Source organism: Schistocerca americana, chromosome 2 (assembly GCF_021461395.2).
Source record: "Schistocerca americana isolate TAMUIC-IGC-003095 chromosome 2, iqSchAmer2.1, whole genome shotgun sequence".
Lineage (NCBI taxonomy): Eukaryota > Metazoa > Arthropoda > Insecta > Orthoptera > Acrididae > Schistocerca > Schistocerca americana.
In genome coordinates, this window is record NC_060120.1 from 113,477,995 (window position 1) to 113,504,266 (window position 26,272).

Sequence of the window (26,272 nt, forward strand, 5' to 3'; positions counted from 1 at the left end):
CTTATTGAAGCTCTCCAGATCTCTCCAGCTTCCTGATCTGACTTCCAAAGGACACACATGATGTGTTTGATGCATTGGGGAGACTCACCGCAGCACGTCCACATTCAACGACGACCATCCATTCAGCAGTTGTGAACTGCACTGGTGGAGGAATGGAAAGCTCGATCAAAAGAGCTTTCTGCCAGCTTTGTGGCCTGAATGGGTACACTCCAGAGCATGCATCGCCGTCCGTGGTGTTCACACGCCGCGCCCTTTGTAATGTCCAGGAGACCATCGTGAATCGCGATGTCTTCAGTATAATTATTGTCTTTGAATAAGAGTATCGTTTCTGTTCGTCTCATTGTGTATTTCAGTCACCTTCGGTACTACAGCGCAGCAGTACTTTCTATGCATGGTCCAAGTTTAATCGCGCTATGTTACTTGGTGGTGACGTATCATTCGAAAGTTACTTTCGTCCTTCAGTTTTGCACTCCAGTACATACTGACAGCAGGGAACCTCTTCCACGAACGAAATATCTGAATTTTGCATGCAGTGGCTGTACAGAGGGCTTCATCAACATATTGATGGTAGATTTTATGTTTCTAGAGGAACTTCACAATCTTAAAGGTGTAGCCAGAAAGATCACCAAATCTCTGAAGTACACTCATGTTCCCAGTGCAATCCTCGAAGTGAAGAGGAAATAGAGATACGGTACCGGTACATCCAAGGACATAGCTAGGATTTTTGTCAAAAAGGGGAGGGGGGAGGGTCCGAATTCTTAAAAAAGACATCAAAGAGGCTCATGTCTTCCATTCTATTTCGAAAACACATTTATTTATTTATTAATCTTATGTACACGATTTGCTTTCGGTAGGCCTTCATGCAGATAGTATTTGGTCTATAAAATTAAGCAAGAAAGTATATATATATATATATATATATATATATATATATATATATATATAGTTCAAATGGCTCTGAGCACTATGGGACTTAACATCTGAGGTCATCAGTCCCCTAGACTTAGAACTACTTAAACTTAACTAACCTAAGGACATCACACACATCCATGCCCGAGGCAGGATTCGAAACTGCGACCGTCGCAGCAATGCGGTTCCGGACTGAAGCGCCTAGAACCGCTCGGCCACAACGGCCGGCCATACGGCAAGGGTGCCCCCTCTCTACCATCTTGTATGCCATTGCCATGAATTTCAATTGATCCATGACAATATGGTTGTACAGCTTTGATGCTGATAGACTCCTCTACGATTTACAACATACGTTGCTGTTTATAAACTCCAAGACAAAAAGAACAAAACAGAAAAAAACACGCACTTCGAAGAAATTACCATAATGGGACAGAAATCGGTAGGCGTGATGTACAGAAATCGGTAGGCGTGATGTACATGTTTAGGGAAACAAATGATCACAATTTGAGAAAAATTGGATGACTTAGTCAGGAGAAAGAGCTTCACAAGTCGAACAAGCCAATAACGCGTTGGTGCACTCTGGCCCATATACAAGCAGTCGTTCGGCTTGGCATTGACTGATAGAGTTGATGGATGTCCTCCTGAGATTGACTATCAAATTCTATCCAACTGGTGCGTTAGATCGTCAAAATCCCGAAATTGTTGGAGGGCCCTGTCCATAATGCTTCATACATTCTCAATTGGGGAGAGACCCTGCGACCTTGCTGCCCAAAATAGGGTCTGCCAAGCACGAAGTCAAGCAGTAGAAACTCTCGCCGTACGCGGGCGGGCCTTATCTTGTTGAAATGTAATCTGAGGATGACTTGCCACCAAGGGTAACAAAACGGGGCTGTAAGGGTGCCGCGGCTGACAGTCAAAGCGATCAAGCTTTGAAAAAAAAAAAAAAAAATTAGCACACCAGGCAATGACTCCCGTTTGTCGGCCTTCCGCTCTCCACAAACCCCTCTCCATATTTCTTGGGTGACCAGACTGGGCGATATTTTGCCATTTGTGATACTGATGATTGAAGTTTGAGCAATTTTTTTTAATGCAACTACCGTCGTTTGGATGATATTTTTGTAGATCAATGCGATTTTTGGGCGACACAAACAAATCCAGATGTGTTTTTATGTACTGAATGTAATTTAATGTTATGTTTAATTATGTTCAACGCTCCTCGTAGTGTGAAATACTGAAATATTGCGACTCCATTGTTCTACCAGTCTCCAAATAACAACTCTAGTGCCAACATTAACTCCTATAGATAAGTAATTAGATTATCATAATAATGCGTACATACTTTTAACTTATCATAAAGCTGGTGGTTGTAACAAATCGGTTTTCCTCTCTCTTCTTGTTATTAACTTATCCATAGTTAAAAATCATCAGAATAGCACACGGCACAAAAACAATAAACAAAAGCACTTACATTAAATTCAATTGCAAGTAAGAACTTAGCAGGTTATCATAACAACAACTGAACTCAAGTAAGTTCAAATGGTTCAAATGGCTCTGAGCACTATGGGACTTAACCTCTGAGGTCATCAGTCCCCTAGAACTTAGAACTACTTAAACCTAACTAACCTAAGGACATCACACACATCCATGCCCGAGGCAGGATTTGAACCTGCTGCCGTAGCGGTCGCGCGGTTCCAGACTGTTGCGCCTAGAACCCCTCGGCCACTCCGGCCGGCTGAACTCAAATAAGGCCAACAATGTTCAATATCTGGTCTAGGCTAAATGCTATCGTAATAAATCGATATCTAAAATCTGTGGACGGCCTTGTTGTCTATCGATAGCGAGTACAACTTCTCAACGTATAATAGAAAATCAGAATACATAAGAGACAGTCAAAAAATTTCCGTTCCAATAACGTACAGTCCAGTATAGCTATGCCGCTTAGGCAGAATCGCTATGGGCATTGTGACAATCATTCCAATCTTTCACAAAGTTAAAGACACCCCTTTGATAATACGTAGAGCTGTGTGAAGAAATTCGTTACCGCCAGCTGGACATCCTCGCCTGACATCAATCGCCGGTCTTCCAAGGCCTTTTTTAAGGGACTGAAAGCGTTATGAGCGCATGGGGCGAGATCAGGATTACAGGACAGGTGCTCGAATGTGTCCCACTTGAGTTGCCGTAACTTCGGCGTTGCAACATTTCTGATATGGGGACATGCGTTAACACGAAGCAGCAGCATCGCTCGTCCGACAGTTCCATTTTCGACAGGTATATTACGCCACACACGTTCTACATTCTCCGATGGATTTTTACCAGTATTTGTCCTTTGGAATCCAAGAAAAGAATATCAACATGTTGATTCTGTTCGGTCACATTTGGTAATATCTTTGTCATAGTTATTTACCGCAAGCACGTCGGAAAGACATGAATGCCACATTGATCCCTCGTCCAAATGTCGTTGCTTATATACCGGCATCAAACAGAAACCTTTTGATCGCCCCTTATACACTATTGGTCATTAAAATTGCTACACCAACAAGAAATGCAAGTGATAAACTGGTATTCATTGGACAATTATATTATACTAGAGCTGACATGTGATTACATTTTCACTCAATTTGGGTGCATAGATCCTGAGAAATCAGTACCCAGAACAACCACCTCTGGCCGTAATAACGGCCTTGATACGCCTGAGTCAAACAGAGCTTGGATGGCGTGTACAGGTACAGCTGCCCATGCAGCTTCAACACGATACCACAGTTCATCCAGAGTAGTGACTGGCGTATTGTGACGAGCCAGTTGCTCGGCCACCATTGACCAGACGTTTTCAGTTGGTGAGAGATCTGGAGAATGTACTGGCCAGTGCAGCAGTCGAACATTTCCTGTATCCAGAAAGGCACGTACAGGACGTGCAACATGCGGTCGTGCATTATCCTGCTGAAATGTAGGGTTTTGCAGGGATCGAATGAAAGGTAGAGCCACGGGTCGTAACACATCTGAAATGTAACGTCCACTGTTCAAAGTGCCGTCAGTGCGAACAAAAGGTGACCGAGACGTGTAACCAGTGGCACCCCGTACCATCACGCCGGATGATACACCAATATGGCGATGACGAATACACGCTTCCAATGTGCGTCACCGCGATGTCGCCAAACACGGATGCGACCATCATGATGTTGTAAACAGAACCTGGATTCATCTGAAAAAATGACTTTTTGCCATTTGTGCACCCAAGTACGCCGTTGAGTACACCATCGTAGGCACTCCCTGGAACCGCGCGACCGCTACGGTCGCAGGTTCGAATCCTGCCTCGGGCATGGATGTGTGTGTCGTCCTTAGGTTAGTTAGGTTTAAGTAGTTCTAAGTTACAGGGGACTAATGACCTCAGATGTTTAGTCCCATAGTGCTCAGAGCCATTTTTGCAGGCGCTCCTGTCTGTGATGCAGCGTCAAGGGTAACCGCAGCCACGGTCTCCGAGCTGATAGTCCATGCTGCTGCAAACGTCGTCGAACTGTTCGTGCAGAGGGTTGTTGTCTTGCAAACGTCTCCATCAGTTGACTCAGAGATCGAAACGTGGCTGCGCAATCCGTTACAGCCATGCGGATAAGATGCCTGTCATCTCGACTGCTAGTGATACGAAGCCGTTGGGATCCAGCAAGGCGTTCCGTATTACACTCCCGAACCCACCGATTCCATATTCAGCTAACAGTCATTGGATCTCGACCAACGCGAGCAGCAATGTCGCGATACGATAAACCGCAATCGCGATAGGCTACAATCCGACCTTTATCAAAGTCGGAAACGTGATGGTACGAATTTCTCCTCCTTACACGAGGCATCACAACAACGTTTCACCAGGCAACGCCGGTCAACTGCTGTTTGTGTATGAGAAATCGGTTGGAAACTTTCCTCATGTCAGCACGTTGAAGGTGTCACCACCGGCGCCAACCTTGTGTGAATGCTCTGAAAAGCTAATCATTTGCATATGACAGCATCTTCTTCCTGTCGGTTAAATTTCGTGTCTGTAGCACATCATCTTCGTGCTGTAGCTATTTTAACAGCCAGTAATGTATATGCTGGCCGCCAGGCACATTTTCTCTGGTGTTTTGATAATATTTCCAATTTCATTTTTGCATCGTGTAGCTGGTGTCAGACCAAAAAAATCTTGCTCGTCGCATCTTTCATTCGACGCCCAGCGACGACGGGATAAGTCGGTTTGTTCCCCGTTTCAAACAAAATTGTTTTTACATCGGAATATTACGTCCCCATTCGGTAGGGCCTTACCGTATTAATTTAGTGCGATGTTCGTTTTACCGATATGTATTAAAAGAAACAGTAAAACACGAAGAATAATCAGTACTCCGGGAGCGACTGAGCAACGTGCTTCTGCATGGAGGTAAAAGTCAGTGGGGGCCAGGGCAGTACTGTCGCTGGTGGAGTACTCACTCCTCGTGGTTTACTGTCTCTGTTAAGACACTACTGGCCATTAGAATTGCTACACCACGAAGATGAGGCCTCGTATCACTAGCAGTCGAGATGACAGGCATCTTATCCGCATCGCTGTACGGATCGTGCAACCACGCCTCGATCCCCGAGTCAACACATGGGGACGTTTGGAAGACAACAACCATCTGCACGAACAGTTCGACGACGTTTACAGCAGCATGGACTGTCAGCTCGGAGACCGTGGCTGCGGTGACCCTTGACGCTCATCACAAACAGGAGCGCCTGTTTGTCTCGCGTCTCGGTCACCTCTTGTTCGCATTGACTGCACTTTGAACAGTGGACGTTACATTTCAGATGTGTTACAACCCGTGGCTCTACCCTTCGTTCGATCCCTGCGAAACCCTACATTTCAGCAGGATAATGCACGACCGCATGTTGCAGGTGCTGTACGGGCCTTTCTGGATACAGAAAATGTTCGACTGCTGCCCTGGCCAGCACATTCTCCAATTGAAAACGTCTGGTCAATGGTGGGCGAGAAACTGGCTCGTCACAATACGCCAGTCATTACTCTGGATGAACTGTGGTATCGTGTTGAAGCTGCATGGGCAGCTGTACCTGTACACGCCATCCAAGCTCTGTTTGACTCAATGCCCAGGCGTATGAAGGCCGTTATTACGGCCAGAGGTGGTTGTTCTGGGTACTGATTTCTCAGGATCTATGCACCCAAATTGCGTGAAAATGTAATCACATGTCAGTTATAGTATATTTGTGTAATGAATACCAGTTTATCATCTGCATTTCTTCTTGGTGTAGCAATTTTAATGGCCAGTAGTGTACGTATTGGAAAAACGAATGTGCCACTAGAATAATTTGGACCGCTCTAACGAATGGGCATGTAAAATTGCACCTTAATTTTTGTTTTCAACGGGTAACAAACCGTCGCTTCCCATCCGGCACTGGACGTCGCATTAAAGACGTGATGAGCAGCATTTGTTGTGGCTGACTGACTCCAGCTACAGTTTGCAAACACACACACACAAACACTTAGTAACTCATTATCGTTGGACAGGAATAATAATAATAATAAATAAGTTGTCACAACAATTTTCGATCACGTACCCAAGAATCTTAATTCATGGAGAGCAAAGTTAATCTTAATGACAAACTGAAAATGCTTTTTCTCAAGAAATTCTCTTACTTACAAGGGAACCTCCCCATTGCACCCCCCCTCAGATTTAGTTATAAGTTAGCACAGTGTATAGGCCTTCGAAAACTGAACACAGTTGAATCGAGAAAACAGGAAGAAGTTGTGTGGAACTATGAAAAAAATAAGAAAATATACAAACTGAGTAGTCCATGATCAAGATGGCAACATCAAGGATAGTGTCAGCTCAGGAGTGTCGTGGTCCCGTGGTTAGCGTGAGCAGCTGTGGAACGAGAGGTCCTTGGTTAAGTCTTCGCTCGAGTGAAAAGTTGACATTCTTTATTTTCGCAATTTGATCTGTTCGTTCGTTCATTGACACCTCTGTTCCAAAATTCCAGGACATGTTCAGATTTGCTAGGACATATGCAGAATTTGACGGTCTACACACGGAAAAATTTGAAAACGTTATAAACATGAGTTTTGACAGAGCACAGGGAAAACTGTGCGACTGTGAAACCGTTGCTTTCATTCGTTGCAGTTTATGTGACAAACTCTTATGTTTTCATCACTTTTTTGGGAGTGATCATCACATACACAAGTAAAACCTAAATCGGGCAAGGTAGAAGAATCTTTTTACACATTCGCCAGGTGTACAAGTTAGGTGGGTCGACAACATATTCCTGTCATGTGACGCACATGCCGTCACCAGTGTAGTATACAATATATCATACGTGTTTTACTGTGGAGGAATCGGTTGACCTATGACCTTGCGATCAAATGTTTTTGGTTCCCATTGGAGAGGCACGACCTTTCGTCTACTAATCGCACGGTTTTGCGGTACGGTCGCAAAACACAGACACTAAACTTATTACAGTGAACAGAGACGTCAATGAACGAACGGACAGATCATAACTTTGCGAAAATAAAGAAAGCAGACTTTTGACTCGAGGGAAAACTTGAACCAAGGACCTCTCGTTCCTCAGCTGCTCACGCCAACCACGGGACCACGGCGCTCCTGAGCTCACATTATCCTTGATGTTGCCTATCTTACGCATGGACTACTCATTTTATATATTTTGCTTATTTTTTTCATAGTTCCTCACAACTTCTTCCTGTTTTCTCGATGGATCTGTGCTCAGTTTTTCAAGGCCTGTCCACGGTGCCGACTTATAACTAAATCTGAGGGGGGTGCGATGGGGAGGTTCCCTTGTTAGGTATTTTTCATTTATTCTCTCGTGAAGGTGTAGAGCACGCTATGTGAAAGAATAAAATAGTTATCGCTTTTACTAAACAGATTATTTTCGTTATTGCATATGCTCATTCACAAATTGACAGCATGTGCCTGTGAATAAAACTGAGTTACTTTAAGTATTTGGTTAACTAACTCGTTTTACATAATTAAAACTGTCGTGCAAATTATTCACGGAAGATGTGATAAACTGTTCCCGCGCAGCTCTCGCAATAAATTCCGTTCGTACTGTGTATTCTGATACATCTTACTTTATATCAACAAAACTGTTTTATTTCTTATTAGACCATCAGGCGCAAGCTAAATTCTTCGAATCAGAGCTGCATTAACCCACTGGGCCAAATATTAACAAACGTTTATTGGATGATAATGAGTGACCAGCACGGACAGAGATCAAAGAGGACAGAGAATTCTATATATATCTTTGTGTACAAACAATCCCTCTGGTCATGCCATCGTTGAGTCAGTTTCTCCAACCGCAGTGTGAGCTCAGAACTGATACTTAGCTTCTGCAGTGGGGTGTGATTTGCATCCAACTGCATTGATACGTGCAGTTTCACAGATGTAGCTAATGGTGAAAATTTTGTTGCAAAAAAAGCGGAAAATGACAGTATGCTAAACTGTATAAAACGGACGGAACATACTTCTGGAGGCTGGAGGCCTATATCCACATGAGAGCAGTCTCATTAGTAAACACTTTTTTCAACTGGCACTTCGGTTTTCTGAACTGCTACTGAGATCGGTAATGGTAGACAACTATTTAGCTTGAACTTGAGTTTTGTTTAGCCTTCTCTTAAAATCATCGTGATACTATTTTCATGGAAGTCCATTTGTGTGTTGTTAGAAATGAAGTTCTCCTCCACTTTGCATCCAAGTTAAAGATATTAGGATGTTGCTAGCGTAGCCTACTAATAAAATTTGACATCTGCCCTGAGATTAATAGTAAATTAGCAACTTTTGTTTTGTTGTCACTAAGGGGATGTGCATTGGACATATACACATCACTGCTATTTGCTACAATTCAATAATTGCAGTTACTGACGCCGCCTACGTGCGATACTGTTCGGCTAATCTGGAGCTAAAATCGGCGTCCCTACGCATCACGGGGAAAGAATTCCACGTTAGACCTCGGGCAGCCGCGCATGCGCAGTGAAAGTGTTTCCATAACCTCGCCAGCCAGTTGGCGTCAGTTTGGCGTCGCGCAGCCGAACGAGTGGTCGCTGTAAGTACCACAGCTCCTCCGCTTGAATGCATTTTCTCACTTTACAGAACTGCGTAGAGGACTGGATCGCTTAGAGTGCATAGTATGCTAGTTTCAGAAGTGCTTGACATACATGGCTATCGTATTGTGTGAAGTTTACTAATGTATGTTGTTGACGAGTTCTGAGTGACAGTAGGCCGGCTTTATCACAGTAAACGGAAATTGCCGGCTGGTGTAGCCTAGCGGTTCTAGGCGCTTCAGCCTGGAACCACGCGACGGCTACGGTCGCAGGTTCGAATCCTGCCTCGGGCATGGATGTGTGTGATGTCCTAAGGTTAGTTAGGTTTAAGTAGTTCTAAGTTCTAGGGGACTGATGACCTCAGAAGTTAAACCCATAGTGCTCAGAGCCATTTTGAAACGGAAATTATATACAGAACTAAAAAAAGACGAGAAACAGAGTACAGTTACTATGCATTTTGTCCATGTTCCTAAGCTTTGAAAAACGCAAGGAGAAACGTATAAACAGCTTAGTATTAGAACATTGGTATTTTTTCGGAATGTAGGGGGTTCTGACTACTTTCTGGCCGTGCTGAGATAGACTTCCACTAAGTTTCTTATTATAGATACGCACTACACACACATATTTGAGCTTCAGATCAGTTTCATTTCGACAGCTCCACAGTCATTTTGTGTACTGTCTAACAAAATAGAGCTAGTTGTATATTTGCAATGGTTTCTCTGTGGAAATCTGGAGAAGCTGAAGGGATAGTGGGTATTTCTCTCTGTTTGATCGTGATCATTTTTAATTCTAACAATGTTGCAGTTTGTCGTGTGTGTTGAACAATATTTGTTGCACAAACAGTTAATGTTCATGGAGTAAACCATGCTCAGTGCAGATAGCTCTTGCTGGGTAGGCCCTACATACACAATGTACCTGTTTCAAGATTTATTGCGGGCATTGGCGCTCACACTAAAATAAACAACATATTGTGTCACGTATATGCTATGCTAGCAGTGAATCCGAAGTTCTGGAGAGACTGACTTCATAAGTTGCACATAGCTGTTTAATGTTCTTCGTCCAGCAGTCAGCTGTATGTTTCTGGCTTTTATTTAGTGAAGTAGAAACTACTGCAGCACAGGTTTCAGTGTTCGATGCAAAATCTTGGAATAATTTCAGTAGTGTCCAGTTCTATGTGGGGAAAGAGAATAATTAGAAACTGTAAGTTTCTATTATTTCCTAGTTAGTTACCATCGAATGTTGCAGGCATGGCCTAATGGAGAAGCCATCTGCACATAACAGAAAGATCACTAACCGGATGCATTTTAGTTTTGACCATCGCAATCCAGTAAAACATCTTTAAATTGTGCTCCAAAACTCCATGGTTTTATGGAATTTGACTGGGCTCGATGTGTAGTAGTTACTGTCATACCACCGTTTAAAATTAAAGTTAGCAAAATGTATTGACAACATACTTTTTACCAAAAAATTTATGGAACAGAAAGTGAAAGTTACTAATTTATGCTAGTCAATTTAGAAACCCACAGTGTGTGTAATTTGCTTGAGTAACAATGAAATATGGACGCGAGATTTGTACTAATTATGCACTTCAGGAAAATGGCTGATAGGAGTTGCAGAACTGTCAAAAGTAGCAAGACGGTGTACAGCTGTGGACCGATATTCAACAGTTTCGCGTCGCTACCAATCTTACAGCAGCATACAATGCAGCAGACGTTGGCATTGTTATCGCTGTACTGAGATTTGTCTCATTGAGTCGCGTTTACTTTTTGTACAGATGCAGATGAATTGCTAAACTCAGTGCTGTCCGTAACGAAGTCAGGTTAGCTTGACAGTGAGGCTATCAGTGCCAGTCGTGTACCTCCGATTTGTTTCAATTTAGCCAACTGTCATCAGACGCTGTGCCGAGTGTCTTTAAGGGCTGCTCTAATAATGCGCTATAAAGTCTGCCGAAGAAACTAGTTGCAGCAGAATGAAGTACGGGAGTGGCCATTAAAATTGCAACGCGAAGGCGGCATTCAACAAACATTGCTGTCAAGTGTCCTACATACAATGTAAGAATAAGTAAAGGATTAGCATTTGAACCCAACGACATCAAGTAGACGGGAGTGAGATAAACTACTTTCTGTACATAAGGGACGATTACACAGCCGATTTATAATTCACTAATCACTTTTCAGTGTTGGGTGTTGTAAGAAGGTAGTATAATGTCTCAAGTAAGGAGAGAAGTCTACCAGGTTGTGTCAGAATTTGACAACGACCACATCGTGGCTTGCCGAGATCGTGATTTATCATTACTGCTCACATTGATCAGTAGGCCACAACTCATACAAATATGAAATCGATGAGCTCAGGAGTGTTACACTTTTGGCCATTAAAATTGCTACACCAAGAAGAAATGCAGATGATAAACGGGTATGCATCGGACAAATATATTATGCTAGAACTGACATGTGATTACATTTTCACGCAATTTGGTTGAATAGATCCTGAGAAATCAGTACCCAGAACAACCAACTCTGGCCGTAATAACGGCCTTGATATGCCTGGGCATTGAATCAAACAGAGCTTGGATGGCGTGTTCAGGTACAGCTGCCCATGCAGCTTCAACACGATACCACAGTTCATCCAGAGTAGTGACTGGGGTATTGTGACGAGCCAGTTGCTTGGCCACCATTGACCAGACGTTTTCAGTTGGTGAGAGATCTGGAGAATGTGCTGGCCGGGGCAGCAGTCGAACATTTTCTGTATCCAGAAAGGCACGTACAGGACCTGCAACATGCGGTCGTGCATTATCCTGCTGAAATGTAGGGTTTCACAGGGATCGAACGAAGGGTAGAGCCACGGGTCGTAACACATCTGAAATGTAACGTCCACTGTTCAAAGTGCCGTCAGTGCGAACAAGAGGTGACCGAGACGTGTAACCAATGGCACCCCATACCATCACGCCGGGTGATACGCCAGTATGGCGATGACGAATACTCGCTTCCAAAGTGCGTTCACCGTGATGTCGCCAAATATGGATGCAGACATCATGATGCTGTAAACAGAACCTGTATTCCTCCAAAAAAATGACGTTTTGCCATTCGTACACTCAGGTTCGTCGTTGAGTACACCATTGCAGGCGGTACTGTCTGTGATGCAGCGTCAAGGGTAACCGCAGCCATATTATGCGAGCTGATAGTCCATGCTGCTGCAAACGTCGTCGAACTGTTCGTGCAGATGGTTGTTGTCTTGCAAACGTCCCCATCTGTCGACTCAGGGATCGAGACGTGGCTGCACGATCCGTTAGAGCGATGCGGATAAGATGCCTGTCATCTCGACTGCTAGTGATACGAGGCCGTTGGGATCCAGCACGGCGTTCCGTATTACCCTCCTGAACCCACAGATTCCATATTCTGCTGAAAGTGATTGGATCTCGACCAACGCGAGCAGCAATGTCGCGATACGATAAACCGCAATCGCGATAGGCTACAATCCGACCTTTATCAAAGTCGGAAACGTGATGGTACGCATTTCTCCTCCTTACACGAGGCATCACAACAACGTTTCACCAGGCAACGCCGGTCAACTGGTGTTTGTGTATGAGAAATCGGTTGGAAACTTTCCTCATGCCAGGTGTCGTCACCGGCTCCAACCTTGTGTGAATGCTCTAAAAACCTAATTATTTTCATATCACAGCATCATCTTCCTGTCGGTTAAATTTCGCGTCTGTAGCACGTCATCTTCGTGGTGTAGCAGTTTTAATGGCCAGTAGTGTGTATTCAACACGATACAGGAACTTAATGACCCGAAGCGACTATATTATTCCTGGCTTCTTCACTGTCGACCAGATCAGTATAGTACATTCGATACGGTAATTGTGGATTGTTTTCGAATGTCTTTTCGCCCTTCACACGCACCGACTGGAGTAGCACTACACGTAGGCCTCACCTCTGCATTTCACTCACCACCAAACACAAGCCAACACACTGTTCCACAGAAGACCGAAAACACACATAAACACTCGATATCGTACAAGAATACTGAAAATTTAACTGGCCCTGGCCTCCTGCACTATTAACAGTGCAATTGGCAACAAAGCTAGGTAGTGGGCGACACACAGCACTTAGCGCCTGTTGCCTGCCAGCAGTAGGTATGGCTTTGAGGTATCTAGTTTCGTGATAGTCACTAGCACCCGAAAGGATACGTACTGTTCACGCGGCCATGCAGGATCGTACAGCCTCATCATGTACCTTGAGTCAGAAGTTTGTGTAGTTTGCAATAAGACAAGAATCCACCCAGGGAGTGCGACGACATATGGAGCACTACTGATTGTCAACACAGCCACCACTGTTGCAGATTATCCTGCCGCAGCGATAGGGAGAAATGCGAACAACGACAAAAATGGACACGTGAGTAGTAATCCGAAAACAAAGGAAGTAGGTTACAGTACGCTTGTTCGCCCGCTGCTTGAATACCGCTCAGCAGTGTGGGATCCGTACCAGATAGGGTTGATAGAAAAGATAGAGAAGATCCAATGGAGAGCAGCGCGCTTCGTTACAGGATCATTTAGTAATCGCGAAAGCGTTACGGAGTTGATAGATAAACTCCAATGGAAGACTCTGCAGGAGAGACGCTCAGTAGCTCGGTACGGTCTTTTGTTGAAGTTTCGAGAACATACTTTCACTGAAGAGTCAAGCAGTATATTGCTCCCTCCTACGTATATCTCGCGAAGAGACCATGAGGATAAAATCAGAGAGATTAGAGCCCACACAGAGGCATACCGACGATCCTTCTTTCTACGAACAGTACGAGACTGGAATAGAAGGGAGAACCGATAGAGGTACTCAAGGTATCCTCCGCCACACACCGTCAGGTGGCTTGCGGAGTATGGATGTAGGTGTAGATGTAACAGTCATCTAAAAAGACTTCATTGTCGTCATTTCTTATATTTTCCGACATTGCTTCTACATTAGTGGAGATGCGGTTCGTTTTATGCAACTAAATGAAAGGTTTTTTTACTGTACTATACACATTTCAATTATTTTTATTTGTCAAGCTTCTTCAGTAGGCAAACATTGTGTTACGAAAAATTCTTACCTAACAACAACAAAATAACAACAAAGTGTAATATAGTAAAAATCTGTTATTATTATGCAACACAATTATTATACCCAAAAGAAACGTGTATTACAGGCCACTGAGCATGCTTCACGAGTAAAACAAAAGCAAAACGCGTATGGCACAATACAAACAGCCTTTCATTTAGTAGTATTAATTATATGAACCACCTTTCCCAGGCTATGCTATACTTGCACAAAAAGAAAAAGTTCGTTATTTGCTGCGCTTCCAGGTGTTACAATTTTAACGATCAATAGTGTATAATGAACTGACATTGATGCAAAATATAACCCTGTGGAATCGATTTAAGCATTTCTAAGAGATTATCGTGATCTATACAGTCAACTACTTTCGATAAATTACAAAAGTAAAAAGTGTTAGAATGTTGTTCAACAAGGTTTATAATATTTGGCGAGAAAATAAAGTAACTCTTTTCGAAACCAAACTGTGATATAACGTGTATATTAATTTACTTTGAGTACATTAATTTCTCAAAGTATCTGGAAAAAAAATTCGTAAGGAAACTGAATGATAATTCATCAGGTTGATAGTAGTTACAAAATTTTCAAGCAGTGCCACATTTTAATTCATCTGTGAAGTCTTTCGATACTAACTCATAAAGTTAGAACAGCTCTTTAGAACTGCATTCAGAATTTTTGAGAAATTTCAAAATATTATTACTTTCAGAGTTTACTATTGCTAGTTATTTTACTTAATTATATGTTGATGGAATGACGTTTTCAGTTTATACCCTTGTTTCTTACTTTGCACTATTTGACCATATTTTTTCTCTCTGTTTGTAAGATAATTAAAAATACGTATCAACCTGTATAATAATTCACAGTATAATTATTTTGTTTAATGGTGATACTACCTTGTATATTGTCTTGTTCTCTTGCCTCTTAATTCCATGTTGCTGTAAATATGTTATCAACCTTATTAATTTCTTAATTGATTGTTTCTGCACCTTTCAATAACATTTTGAACATACACTATGTGATGAAAAGTATCCGGATACCCCAGAAAACATACGTTTTTCATAGTAGGCGCATTACACTGCCAACTACTGCCAGGTACTCCATATCAGCGACCTCAGTTGTCTTTAGACATCGTGAGAGAGCTGAATGGGTGCACCGCGAAACTCACGGACTTTGAACGTGCTCAGGTGATAGGATGTCACTAGTGTCATATGTCTGTACGTGAGGTTTCCACACTCCTAAACATCCCTAGGTCCACTGTTTCTGGTGTGATAGTGAACTGGTAACGTGAAGGGACACGTACAGTACAAAAGCATACAGGCCGACGTCGTCTGTTCACCGACAGTTGAAGGGGTCGTAACGTGTAATATGCAGACACCCATCCAGACCATCACACGGGAATTCCAAACTGAATAACGGTCCACTGCAAGTACTATGACAGTTAGGCAGGCGGTGAGAAAACTTGAATTTCATGGTCGAGCGGCTGCTCATATGCCACACATCACGCCGGTAAATGCCAAACACCGCCTCGCTTGGTGTAAGGAGCGGAAACGTTGGACGATTCAACCGTGGAAAAACGTTGTGTGAGTGACAAATCACGGTACACGAAGTGGCGGTCCGATGGAAGGGTGTGGGTATGGTGAATGCCCGGTGAACGTCACCTTCCAGCGTGTGTAGTGCCAACAGTAAAATCCGGAGGCGGTGGTGTTATGGTGTGGCCGTGTTTTTCATGGACGGGGCTTGCACTCCATGTTGTTTTGCGTGGCACTATCACAGCACAGGCCTACATTCATGTTTTAAGCACCTACTTGCTTCCCACTGTTGAAGAGCAATTCGGGGATGGGGACTGCATCTTTCAACATGACCGAGCACCTGTTCGTAATGCACGGCTTGTGGCGGAGTGGTTACATGACAATAACATCCCTGTAATGGACTGGGCTGCACAGAGTCCTGACCTGAATCCTATAGAACAGCTTTGGGATGTTTTGGAACGTCGACTTCGTGCCACGTCTCACCGACCGACATGGATACCTCTCCTCAGTGCAGCACTCCATGAATGGGGTTGCTATTCCCCAAGAACGCTTCCAGCACATGACTGAACGTATGCCTGCGAGAATAGAAGCTGTCATCAATTCCAGTATTACCGATGGAGGGCGCTACGAACTTGTAAGTCATTGTCAGGCAGGTGTCCAGATACTGCTGATCACACAGTGTATAACACCGTTTTCTTGTTTTCTGTTTACTTTTCATTCTTTTAGTTATCAAGGAGTTTTGTGTTTTCAATGGAGCTCTTCGACAACGTTTTAGCAAAGCTATTTTCGTTAATATTGATACAAAGTGATAAGTAAATACATGGAATTTCATGTTAACACCATATCAGTTATAAACAGCATCCCATTCTACCACTCGTGAATAACTTTTTCAAAATTTTTCTTAGTTTTATAAATTTTTTGTATCCAAATGCCCATAACTGTAAAATGCTCTATATTTCATTGATCAGCTGTCTATAGCACTTATTTGCAGTCCAATATGCTGATCTTTGAATACAGCACCAGTTCCAGCAACTCAGTTACCTGTAGACTGACTCACCCTTCCAATTTTCCTGTCAAGTTCATCAAAGAACAAGCAATTGAACCATATTGCGCAATGTAACTGTTTCACTAGTGTAAAAAAATAGAGGTGAATAGCTGTCATTGTGGAAAGACAAAATATGACAAACACTGTAAACAGTCGTCAGTACTTCCCTATAAACTAGACTCATGAAATTTCACCAATACCGTGGACTTACAGATCTGTGTCGTGTGTGTTCCCTAGTCGTGTGTGTTCCCTAGTGCTTATGCTACTAGCGCCAGTTTTGTGTAGTGCCACGTTGTGTGGCACCACATTCTGCAATTATCCTTAATTTATGAGAATGAGTGTAGTTTGTTGAAAAACATATGTCATGGACTTCAGAATGGGATAAAGTGAGGAGAAGAAGTTATTTAGAGGGCAGGATGGATTTTAGTATTATTATGAGAATAGAGCAGCAGGTAAGAAAGAGGAGAAATTTTGGTGGTGGAAGTGCTATGATTTGGGCAGCCTTCTGTGCTATAGATGTCACGCATTCCTTGTCTTAACAATAGAATGAGATGTTAGAAACAGAACTGGTTAGAATGCTTGAGGATCTAGGGGACGAAATTCTGATGTTTTAACAAGATAATGCATCTGTGTATAGATCTGCTAGAACCAAAAAGTGGCTTGAAGATAAAGATATCGATGTCTTGCCCTGGCCTCCAAGTAGCCCGTATTTGAACCCCGTGGTAAACCTTTGTGGAATACTTGCAATGCACATTTATCTCAATGGAAGGTAATTTTAGGCCGTATGTGAGCTGAAAAGGGCGATACGAAAAGATAGGCGGCAATTTCGCTGCAAGAACTACAAACCCTAACAAAATCAATACTGAAGAGAATTTTTGATGTAATAGGGAAGAACAGACGTTGCCAAAAGTACTAACAATACAATAATACAACAGGACAGTAAGTGCTGTTATACCAATTTCCACCCAGAAAACGCAAACGCCTTAATTTGTTGCGCGTATAATGAAAGAAACTTCGCAATTACGTCATGATTGTTTGTGTTTCATGTGTACCTACTACTTTCACAGTAAATTAGCTACATGTATGCTTCAGACACTGTGGTACTACTTTCGTGAAACCTTGCCACTGTACCGATTTCCGCTACTGTACATAACAGGAGACATCGCAATGCTAATAGATCTGATCAAAGACCACTCCTTTGAATATAGGAAGAGTTAGAAGCTATAAAATTGCCGTTTTGATTGTTCATCGAACAACGGAGCACAGCTTATCTTGGATATACTCTACACACACACACACACACACACACACACAGTACCCCAGCCATGCCCTTGCCCGTCGCACGGCGTTGGGAACCCATTGTCACGTTCACAGGTACCAGCGCAGCGGCTAGTTATACGGACATTGCCATTTAATACACTTGTTTTTGTATCCCGCCTGGAAGGCGGCGCGTGGGTCTGCTCCTGTAAATTGAAGGGTAGGCCGAATGTAGGAAGCGAGTAGGAGCAGGAAAAGGTAAAAATCTCTCGGTACTGCTCTTAGAAATGGTTTTACTATACCACAACAATATTAACGTAAATACATAACTTTGCACTGAGGTGCGAAGCCTTAGACCCGTCGTAATTAGTACATAGTCTCAAAGCAAGCCAACACCCCCTGAGGCTGAAGCGATGTTTCCAGGCCGTCAGCCCTTGATGAAATGGGCTGAATCCGGAGCGACGCTCGAAGAGCTTCACAGCCCCGGCTAGAGGGCGCTGTCGTCGGTGTCTCGTAGTGCCAACGTATGAACTTGCACGTACGCCGTGGTATCGTTGCTATCGATACCACACTTGTACTATTGTAAACATCCTGTGCCCACTTGTTACAGTAAATTCAAAAAAAATTCTGGGAGGTGCCGGAAAGCCGAAATTAAGCCTTAGATTCACCATTCGAAAAGTGCTGCAAACGATCCCTAGCGCGGTTCCAGGCTGTCGTGGATGCAGATGTGAAACGGAACCTAAACGTGATAGGCAGTTAACAAGTGTTGCCCTCTCATGTAGAAATTAAAATGTGTTTCTTTCAGTGGTTTATTCGTCATTTCTCTTCTGCGTATCCTTGCAAATTTCTCATTGTTCTACGATCACTCGTTTTCGTAGGGGACCTCTCAAGCAGCGAAAGTTTAATTGCAGCCACCCTGTGTTTACATGTAGATGTAGAAGTTTGTGACAGATGACTGGTTACACTATCTACGGAATGTCAAAAAGTAATTTTTGTAACCAAATTATCTCTTAAAGCTAGAGAGAGAGAGAGAGAGAGAGAGAGAGAGAGAGAGAGAGAGAGAGACCCTTACAATTTAATTACCATTTTGTATTGCTTTATTTTTGCTTTAATTCAGTGATCGTTATTTCAGATATTAATATGGTTTAAGGCGGGTATCACAACGGCATCAAACAAGGACTGGAGTACACTATGGCTTTCTTGGGTAAAGTGCTTCTTTTGGGTGCAGTCCACGCGTATTTAAATGGCGTTGGTGGAGTTAACCAAGCGACGTCTTCACCCTTCTGCTTTCGCGATGCTGGCACCTACAATGTTAGTCTGGTAAAATCAGTATTAATTTATTTCCATGAATGTGGTGTCTCATCACATTGTAACGAATAACTACGTATATACAGGAAGTCAGTTCATGTAGCCGTTGGACCGGAATTTCATTCGCGAATAAGACTCTATTTTTGTTGACTTGAAAGATTCTTCAGCAGACAGACAAGTAGTATCGAATATGAGTTGCTAGTGCAAGTTATTAGTTGAAGAGCCATAACTAGTTAAAATAATCTGCTGGAAAATGTTGAATGTGTCTGTGATCAGATGTCACTCAGATCAGCATCAACCGTCGCCATAATTTAATCTTATTTCGATGAGTCTAAGACTTGGTTTATGTAGTTAGTTCAGTCGCGTGTTTCATGAATCTTAAGCAAAGTATATCGTCTTGGTTTGAAAAAACAATTAGGCCGCTAAATATTTAACTCATTTACAGATATTTAGCTCGCGTACAGATTAATATATAAAATTATGAAAAAGTGATAAATCAATCAAATAGATTACATATATTACACGACTTTGTAAAGAGATCAGTGAAATGGACGAAATTGCCCAAAACGGACATTTTCTGTTTCCAGTTAAGACTAATTTTGCTGTTCGTCGCAACACTGGATAAATGATCTATTTTTTTCATCCTCGCGTAATTCACATAATTTTGAACAAAAGCCAAGTTGGTGATAACTAACGAACGCTAATATTTCTTCTAAAATTGTAACTACAGACATTATTAATACTTACTCTGGATCAAGTTGGGTTATTTATATGGGAATTTATGCGCCAATGTAATATGCTGCAATGGTATAATTTCAAAACCTAATTGCTTAAAGAGGTCTCCTTGCTACTCTATCCTACGCAAATCTCTTCATTTCCGAATAACTACTGCAGCTTACATCCTTCTGAATCTGCTTACTGTATTCATCTCTTGGTCTCCCTCCACGGTTTTTACCCCTTACATTTCCCTCCAGAACTAAATTTGTGATCCCTTGATCACTCATAATGTGTCCTACTACCCAGTCACTTCATTTGGTCAAGTTTTTCCATCAGTTCCTTGTAACTCCAATTCTTTTCAGTACCTCCTCCTTAGTTACGTGATCGACCCATGTAATCTTCAGCATTCTTCTGTAGCACCACATTTCAAATGCTTGTATACTCTTCATGTCTAAGCTGTTTATCTTTCATGTTTCACTTCGATACATGGCCATACTCCAGGCAAATACTTTCAAGAAAAAATTCCTAACACTTAAATCTATATTCGATTTTAACAAATTTCTTTTCTTCTGAAACGCTTTTCTTCCCATTGCGAGTCCACATTTTATGTCCTCTCTACTTCGGCCATCATCAGTTATTTTACTGCTCAAATAGCAATACTCATCTACTACTATAAGTGTCTCGTTTCCTAATTTAATTCCCTCAGCATCACCTGATTTAATTCGGCTACATTCCATTATCCTCGTTTTAGCCGGCCTGGTTGGCCGTGAGGTCTATCACACTGGTTTCCGGGCAGGAAGGCGAGCCGGTCCCCGGCGCCGACCAGAGTGGCCGAGCGATTCTAGGCGCTACAGTCTGGAACCACGCGACCGCTACGGTCGCAGGTTCGAATCCTGCCTCGGGCATGGATGTGTGTGATGTCCTTAGGTTAATTAGGTTTAAGTGGTTCTAAGTCTAAGGGACTGATGACCTCAGATGTTAAGTCCCATAGTGCTTAGAGCCATTTGAACCAAGACGTTCCCGGGGAGAGGATCCACTGGGGACCGAACCTCACAATAACCCTGGGTTCGGTGTGGGGCGGCAGCGAGGTGAGTGTTCTTCTGTGGCCTGTTGTGGGGTTGTGTACCACTGACGCTGTGGCGGGGACGAAGCCTCTCCGTCGTTTCTAGGTCCCCAGTTCAATACAATACAATACAATTCTCGTTTTGCTTTTATTGACGTTCATCTTACATCCTCGTTTCAAGATATTGTCCATTCCGTTCAGCTGCTCTTCCAAATCCTTTGCTGTCTCTGACAGAATTACAATGTCATTGGCAAACCACAAAGTTTTTTATTTCTGCTCCCTGGACTTTGATTCCTACTCAAAATATTTATTTTGTTTCCTTTACTGCTTGCTCAATATACAGATTGAATAACATCTGGCACAGGCTACAACTCTGTCTCACTCCCTTCCAAACCACTGCTTCCCTTTCATGCCAGTCAACAGCTTGCTCTAAGCCTGCAAATGATACACTATGTGATCAAAAGTATCTGGGCACCTCCAAAAACATACGTTTTTCATATTAGATGCACTGTACTGCCACCTACTGCCAGGTGCTCTATATCAGCGACCTCAGTAGTCATTAGACAACATAAGAGAGCAGAATGGGACGCTCTGCGAGACTCACTGACTTCGAACGTGGTCGGGTGGTTGGGTGTCACTTGTGTCATACGTCTGTACGCGAGATTTCCACACTTCTAAACATCCCTAGGTCTTCTGTTTCCGATGTGATAGTGAAGTGGAAACGTGAGGGGAGACGTTCACCACCAAAGCGTACAGGCATACAGGTCGACCTCGTCTCTTGACTGACAGAGACCGCAGACAGTTGAAGAGAGTCGTAAAGCGTAATAGACAGACATCTATCCAGAGCATCACACGGGAATTCCAAACAGCATCAGGATCCACTGCAAGTACTATGACAATTTTTTTTTTTTGTCTCATTTTGTTCGGTTTAGTTCGTTGTATCTGCTCGGTGCGGACGTCGCAAGACACCCGTTTCAGTTCGTAGTTGATCCATTAACTCAGTTTTTATATTACAGAGGGCAACTAACCCTCTGACCGAACACGCTGAGTTACAGTGCCGGCTAAACTGTGTGCCCGACCGAGACTCGAACTCGGGATCTTTGCCTTTCGCGGGCAAGTGCTCTAACCAACTCAGCTACCGAAGCACTATGACAGTTAGGCGGAAGACGAGATACTTGGATTTCATGGTCGAGCCGCTGTTCATAAGCCACACATCGCGCCGGTAAATGCCAAACGACGCCCCGCTTGGTGTAAGGAGCGTGAACATTGGACGATTGAAACAGTGGAAAAACGTTGTGTGGAGTGACGAATCACGGTACACAATGTGGCGATCCGATGACAGGGTGTGGGTATGGCGAATGCCCGGTGTGTGTAGTGCCAACAGTAAAATTCGGAGGCAGTGGCTTTATGGTGTGGCCGTGTTTTTCATGGAGAACATGCCTACAGTGATGCCGGCCGGAGTGGCCGAGCGGTTCTAGGCGCTACAGTCTGGAACCGCGCGACCGCTACGGACGCAGGTTCGAATCCTGCCTCGGGCTTGGATGTGTGTGATGTCCTTAGGTTAGTTAGGTTTAAGTAGTTCTAAGTTCTAGGGGACTGATGACCTGAGCAGCTAAGTCCCATAGTGCTCAGAGCCATTAGAACAGGCAGTGATGTTTTAAGCACCTTCTTGCTTCCCACTGTTGAAGAGCAATTCGGAGATGGCGATTGCGTCTTTCAACACGATCGAGGACCTGTTCATAAAGCACAGCCTGTGGCGGAGTGGTTGCACGGCAATAACATCCCTGTAATGGACTGGCCAGCACACAATCCTGACCTCAATCCTATAGAACACCTTTGGGATTTTTGAAACGCTGACTTCGTGTCAGGCCTCACCGACCGGCATCGATACCCCACCTCAGGGTAGCACCCTGTGAAGAATGGGCTGCCATTCTACAAGAAACCTTCCAGCACCTGATTGAACATATGCCTGCGAGAGTGAAAGCTGTCGGGCCAACACAATATTGAATTCCTGCATTACCGATGGAGGGCGCCACGAACTTGTAAGTCATTTTCAGCTAGGTGTCCAGATACTTTTGATCACATGGTGTATAAACGTAGGTTTGCTTTTCCTTAACCTATAGTCTAAGGTAAGTCGTAGTGTCAGTATTGCCGCTCGATTGCCCTCATTTCTCGGGAATCCAAACTGAAACTTTCCCGATGTCGGCTTCTACCAGTTTTTCCATTCTTCTGTAAATAATTCGTGTTAGTATTTTGCAACCATGCCTTATTGAACAGTTAGTTCGATAATACTCATATCTGTCTATAGTCTCCAAATCTACTAATGACTGAAAATCCTAAATATGGTGGCCTAATGATTTCTCTTGTCTATGAGACTTCTTTGGTTCAAAAGCAAAAGCTACTACATTAGTTGAAGAAGCACTATTCTGTGTTTTCTCCATTTAAATATTTTATTGATGTCTGAACCAAATTTGTGGAAGTTTTCGCTCTGTTTAGTTTCTCCTTCCCATGATATTTAGCTAGAAACATAGAGAAGTTCATAAGACCCATCCTGATATACACAAATCGAAAAAAGTTTTGCATAACCTCGGTTACGAGAGTTCCGGAACATGTACAGAAAATTGGAATGGAGATCAACATAAATAATATTTCCGCCCTTTTCATTGCTCATGAAAATCACACACTGCATGTTGTACCACCATACAGTGAGACCTTCAGAGGTGTTGGTCCAGATTGCTCTACACACCGGTACCTCTAACACCCAGTAGCACGTCTTCTTGCATTGATGCATGCCTATATTCGTCGTGGCATACTATCAACAAATTCATCAAGGCACTGTTGGTCCAGATTTTCCCACTCCTCAATCGTGATTTAGCGTAGAGGGTTGGTGGGTCACGTCGTCCACAAATAGCCCTTTTCAGTTTATCCCAGGCATGTTCAATAGGGTTCGTGTCTGGAGAACATGCTGGCCACTCTAGTCGAGCGATGTCGTTATGCTGAAGGAAGTCATTCCAAGATGTTCACGATGGGGACGCGAATCGTCATCCATGAAGACGAATGACTCGCCAGTATGGTGCCGATATGGTTGCGCTATCGGTCGGAGAATGGCATTCACGTATCGTACAGCCGTTACGGCACCTTCCATGACCACCAGCGGCGTACGTTGGCCCCACATAATGGCACTTCAAATCAGCAGGGAACGTCCATTTTCCTGCACTCGCCGGTCAGTGTGTCTAAGGTGTTCAGCCTGACCGGGTTGCCTCCAAACACGTTTCCGATGATTGTCCGTTTGAAGGCATATGCGACACTCATCGGTGAAGAGAACGTGATGCCAATCCTGAGCGGTCCGTTCGGCATGTTGTTGGGCCCATCTGTACTGTGCTGCATGGTGTCGTGGTTGCAAAGACGGACCTCGCCATGGACGTTGGGAGTGAAATTGCGCATCATGCAGACTATTGTGCGCAGTTTGAAACTTCGTAAGTAAGTTTTCGCCAGTTAGTTGCCGTCTGTAATCAGGCTTCTGCCAAATCATGTTTTTTTTAGCATTTCCGCAGCACTCTCCCGTGAGTCAGACGCCTCTGACCGTTCATGTTGCCCTTCTGTGTACACGTTCAGTTTCAGTATCCTCTACGGTATGGAACACACACTTCAGTGACACTCTAAGAATCACAAGTATCTTGTAAGCAGTGGTCTTTTCAGACTAATTACATTCATCCAGTATTCTACCAATGAACCAAAGATTGCCACCTGCTCTATCTATAAACGATCCTAAGTGATCATTACATTTCATATCTAAATTACCTTTTTATCTTCCATTTCATATTCAAACGATTACTGCATCTTCCGTCGACAGAAAGACCCACGGTGTCAAACATCTTTCTCCTGAGATGACGAGGCGCTTGGTGTCGTAGAGAAATTTTTATTCATTCTTCCTTTTTCAAAAGCAACTCTACATTTATAACGATGGCGTCCAACATTCGGAGATGTCTCCCAATAATGAATTGTGTCTTACGGACACAATGAATCGTAAATATCCGCAATTTGAGGGCTGTTTGTTTTCTTCTTATCAAAGGTACAATTTTTAGACCTATAAGTATACGTAATCCATACACGTAACAGTTACCTGACAGTTAAAGCACCAAAACGCTTCGATTTCCACATAAACTCAAAGCTGTTACGTGGATTATGGTGACCTCAGCCATACCGCACTGAACCCTTTGCGGAATCGATACACAAACGAGGCAAAACGGCCCAGATTTCGCAGTTAGTCGTTTGGCTTACAGGGTGGGTACGGGAGGGAACTAAGGTATTTGTATTGCTCACTTCCGGTAGTATGCGCCAAGAGTTTTTCTTGACATTACATCGCGTCGGTGAATCATCCGTTCGGAGCACTTGTTATATCATTGATTCGAAGTATCATATCTCTGAATGCCACGAAAGATAATTCTCAAAAGCATTTCCAGATCAGTCTTAAAATTCTCCCGGTAGTACGAGCGTCTCTTGTCGAGATCACATTTTTCTGGACCTTTAGCGTTATATACACTGCTGGGAACATTTGTGAGATGTTAAAACAGGTGGACTGAACCTGCCAATACCAGGCGTCGCCATTGGCGCATGACATAATGATATGATTTATGACGCCATACATGTAGAAACAGATTTAGATCTTCGTCAGGATTGTTGGAAGCGAAGAGGATAGAAGGCAACTCAGGAATCAGGTCCCTCTTATCCTCAAGGGCTGTGCAGATCCCATACACCTGCAGCTGATTTTGTCGAATCAGTTACAGCAACATCATTATGTTTCTATATGCTATGTAATTAATAAATTAAAAATGTCCTGTTAACGTTTCAAACATAATCCAGTTGGCACTAGAACTACTAGGGCGCAAATTCAGTTTAAGCTACTCCGACAATAAGTTATATCATCATCTTGTACAATTTCTCACCACTGACAGGGTGTGCTTGGAACACAAATCTATCCATCCTCCGGTCTTACCACTAAGTTAGCCCTCTGTTGTCTTCGCGCTGGCTCAGTTCTCTCCTTAGGCCGAACGAAGTGGCCGAGCGGTTCTAGGCGCTACAGTTTGGAACCGCGCGACCGCAACGGTCGCAGATTCGAATCCTGCCTCTGGCATGGATGTGTGTGATGCCCTTAGGTTAGTAATGTTTAAGTAGTTCTAAGTTCTAGGGCACTGATGATCTCAGAAGTTAAGTCCCATAGTGCTCAGAGCCATTTGAACCATTTTTTTAGTTCTCTCCTTATCCCTTGGCCTTGGCCTTGCCCTTACTCTCTTACTGTCCATC

General features: G+C 43.3%; 1 protein-coding gene across 7 annotated transcripts in view; it reads left to right on the plus strand.

Annotated features, from left to right (window-relative positions):
• Positions 1-19,044: 19,044 nt before the first annotated feature.
• The window catches only part of LOC124596608 (leukocyte elastase inhibitor-like), a 170,053-nt gene continuing 162,825 nt past the window's right edge, over positions 19,045-26,272 (plus strand). For all 7 annotated transcript variants that reach the window (XM_047135827.1, XM_047135828.1, XM_047135832.1 and 4 more), the window contains exon 1: positions 19,045-19,191. In XM_047135827.1, the coding sequence (XP_046991783.1) occupies positions 19,072-19,191 (120 nt within the window). In that variant the 5' untranslated portion in view covers positions 19,045-19,071. The remainder of the gene's footprint in view (positions 19,192-26,272) is intronic.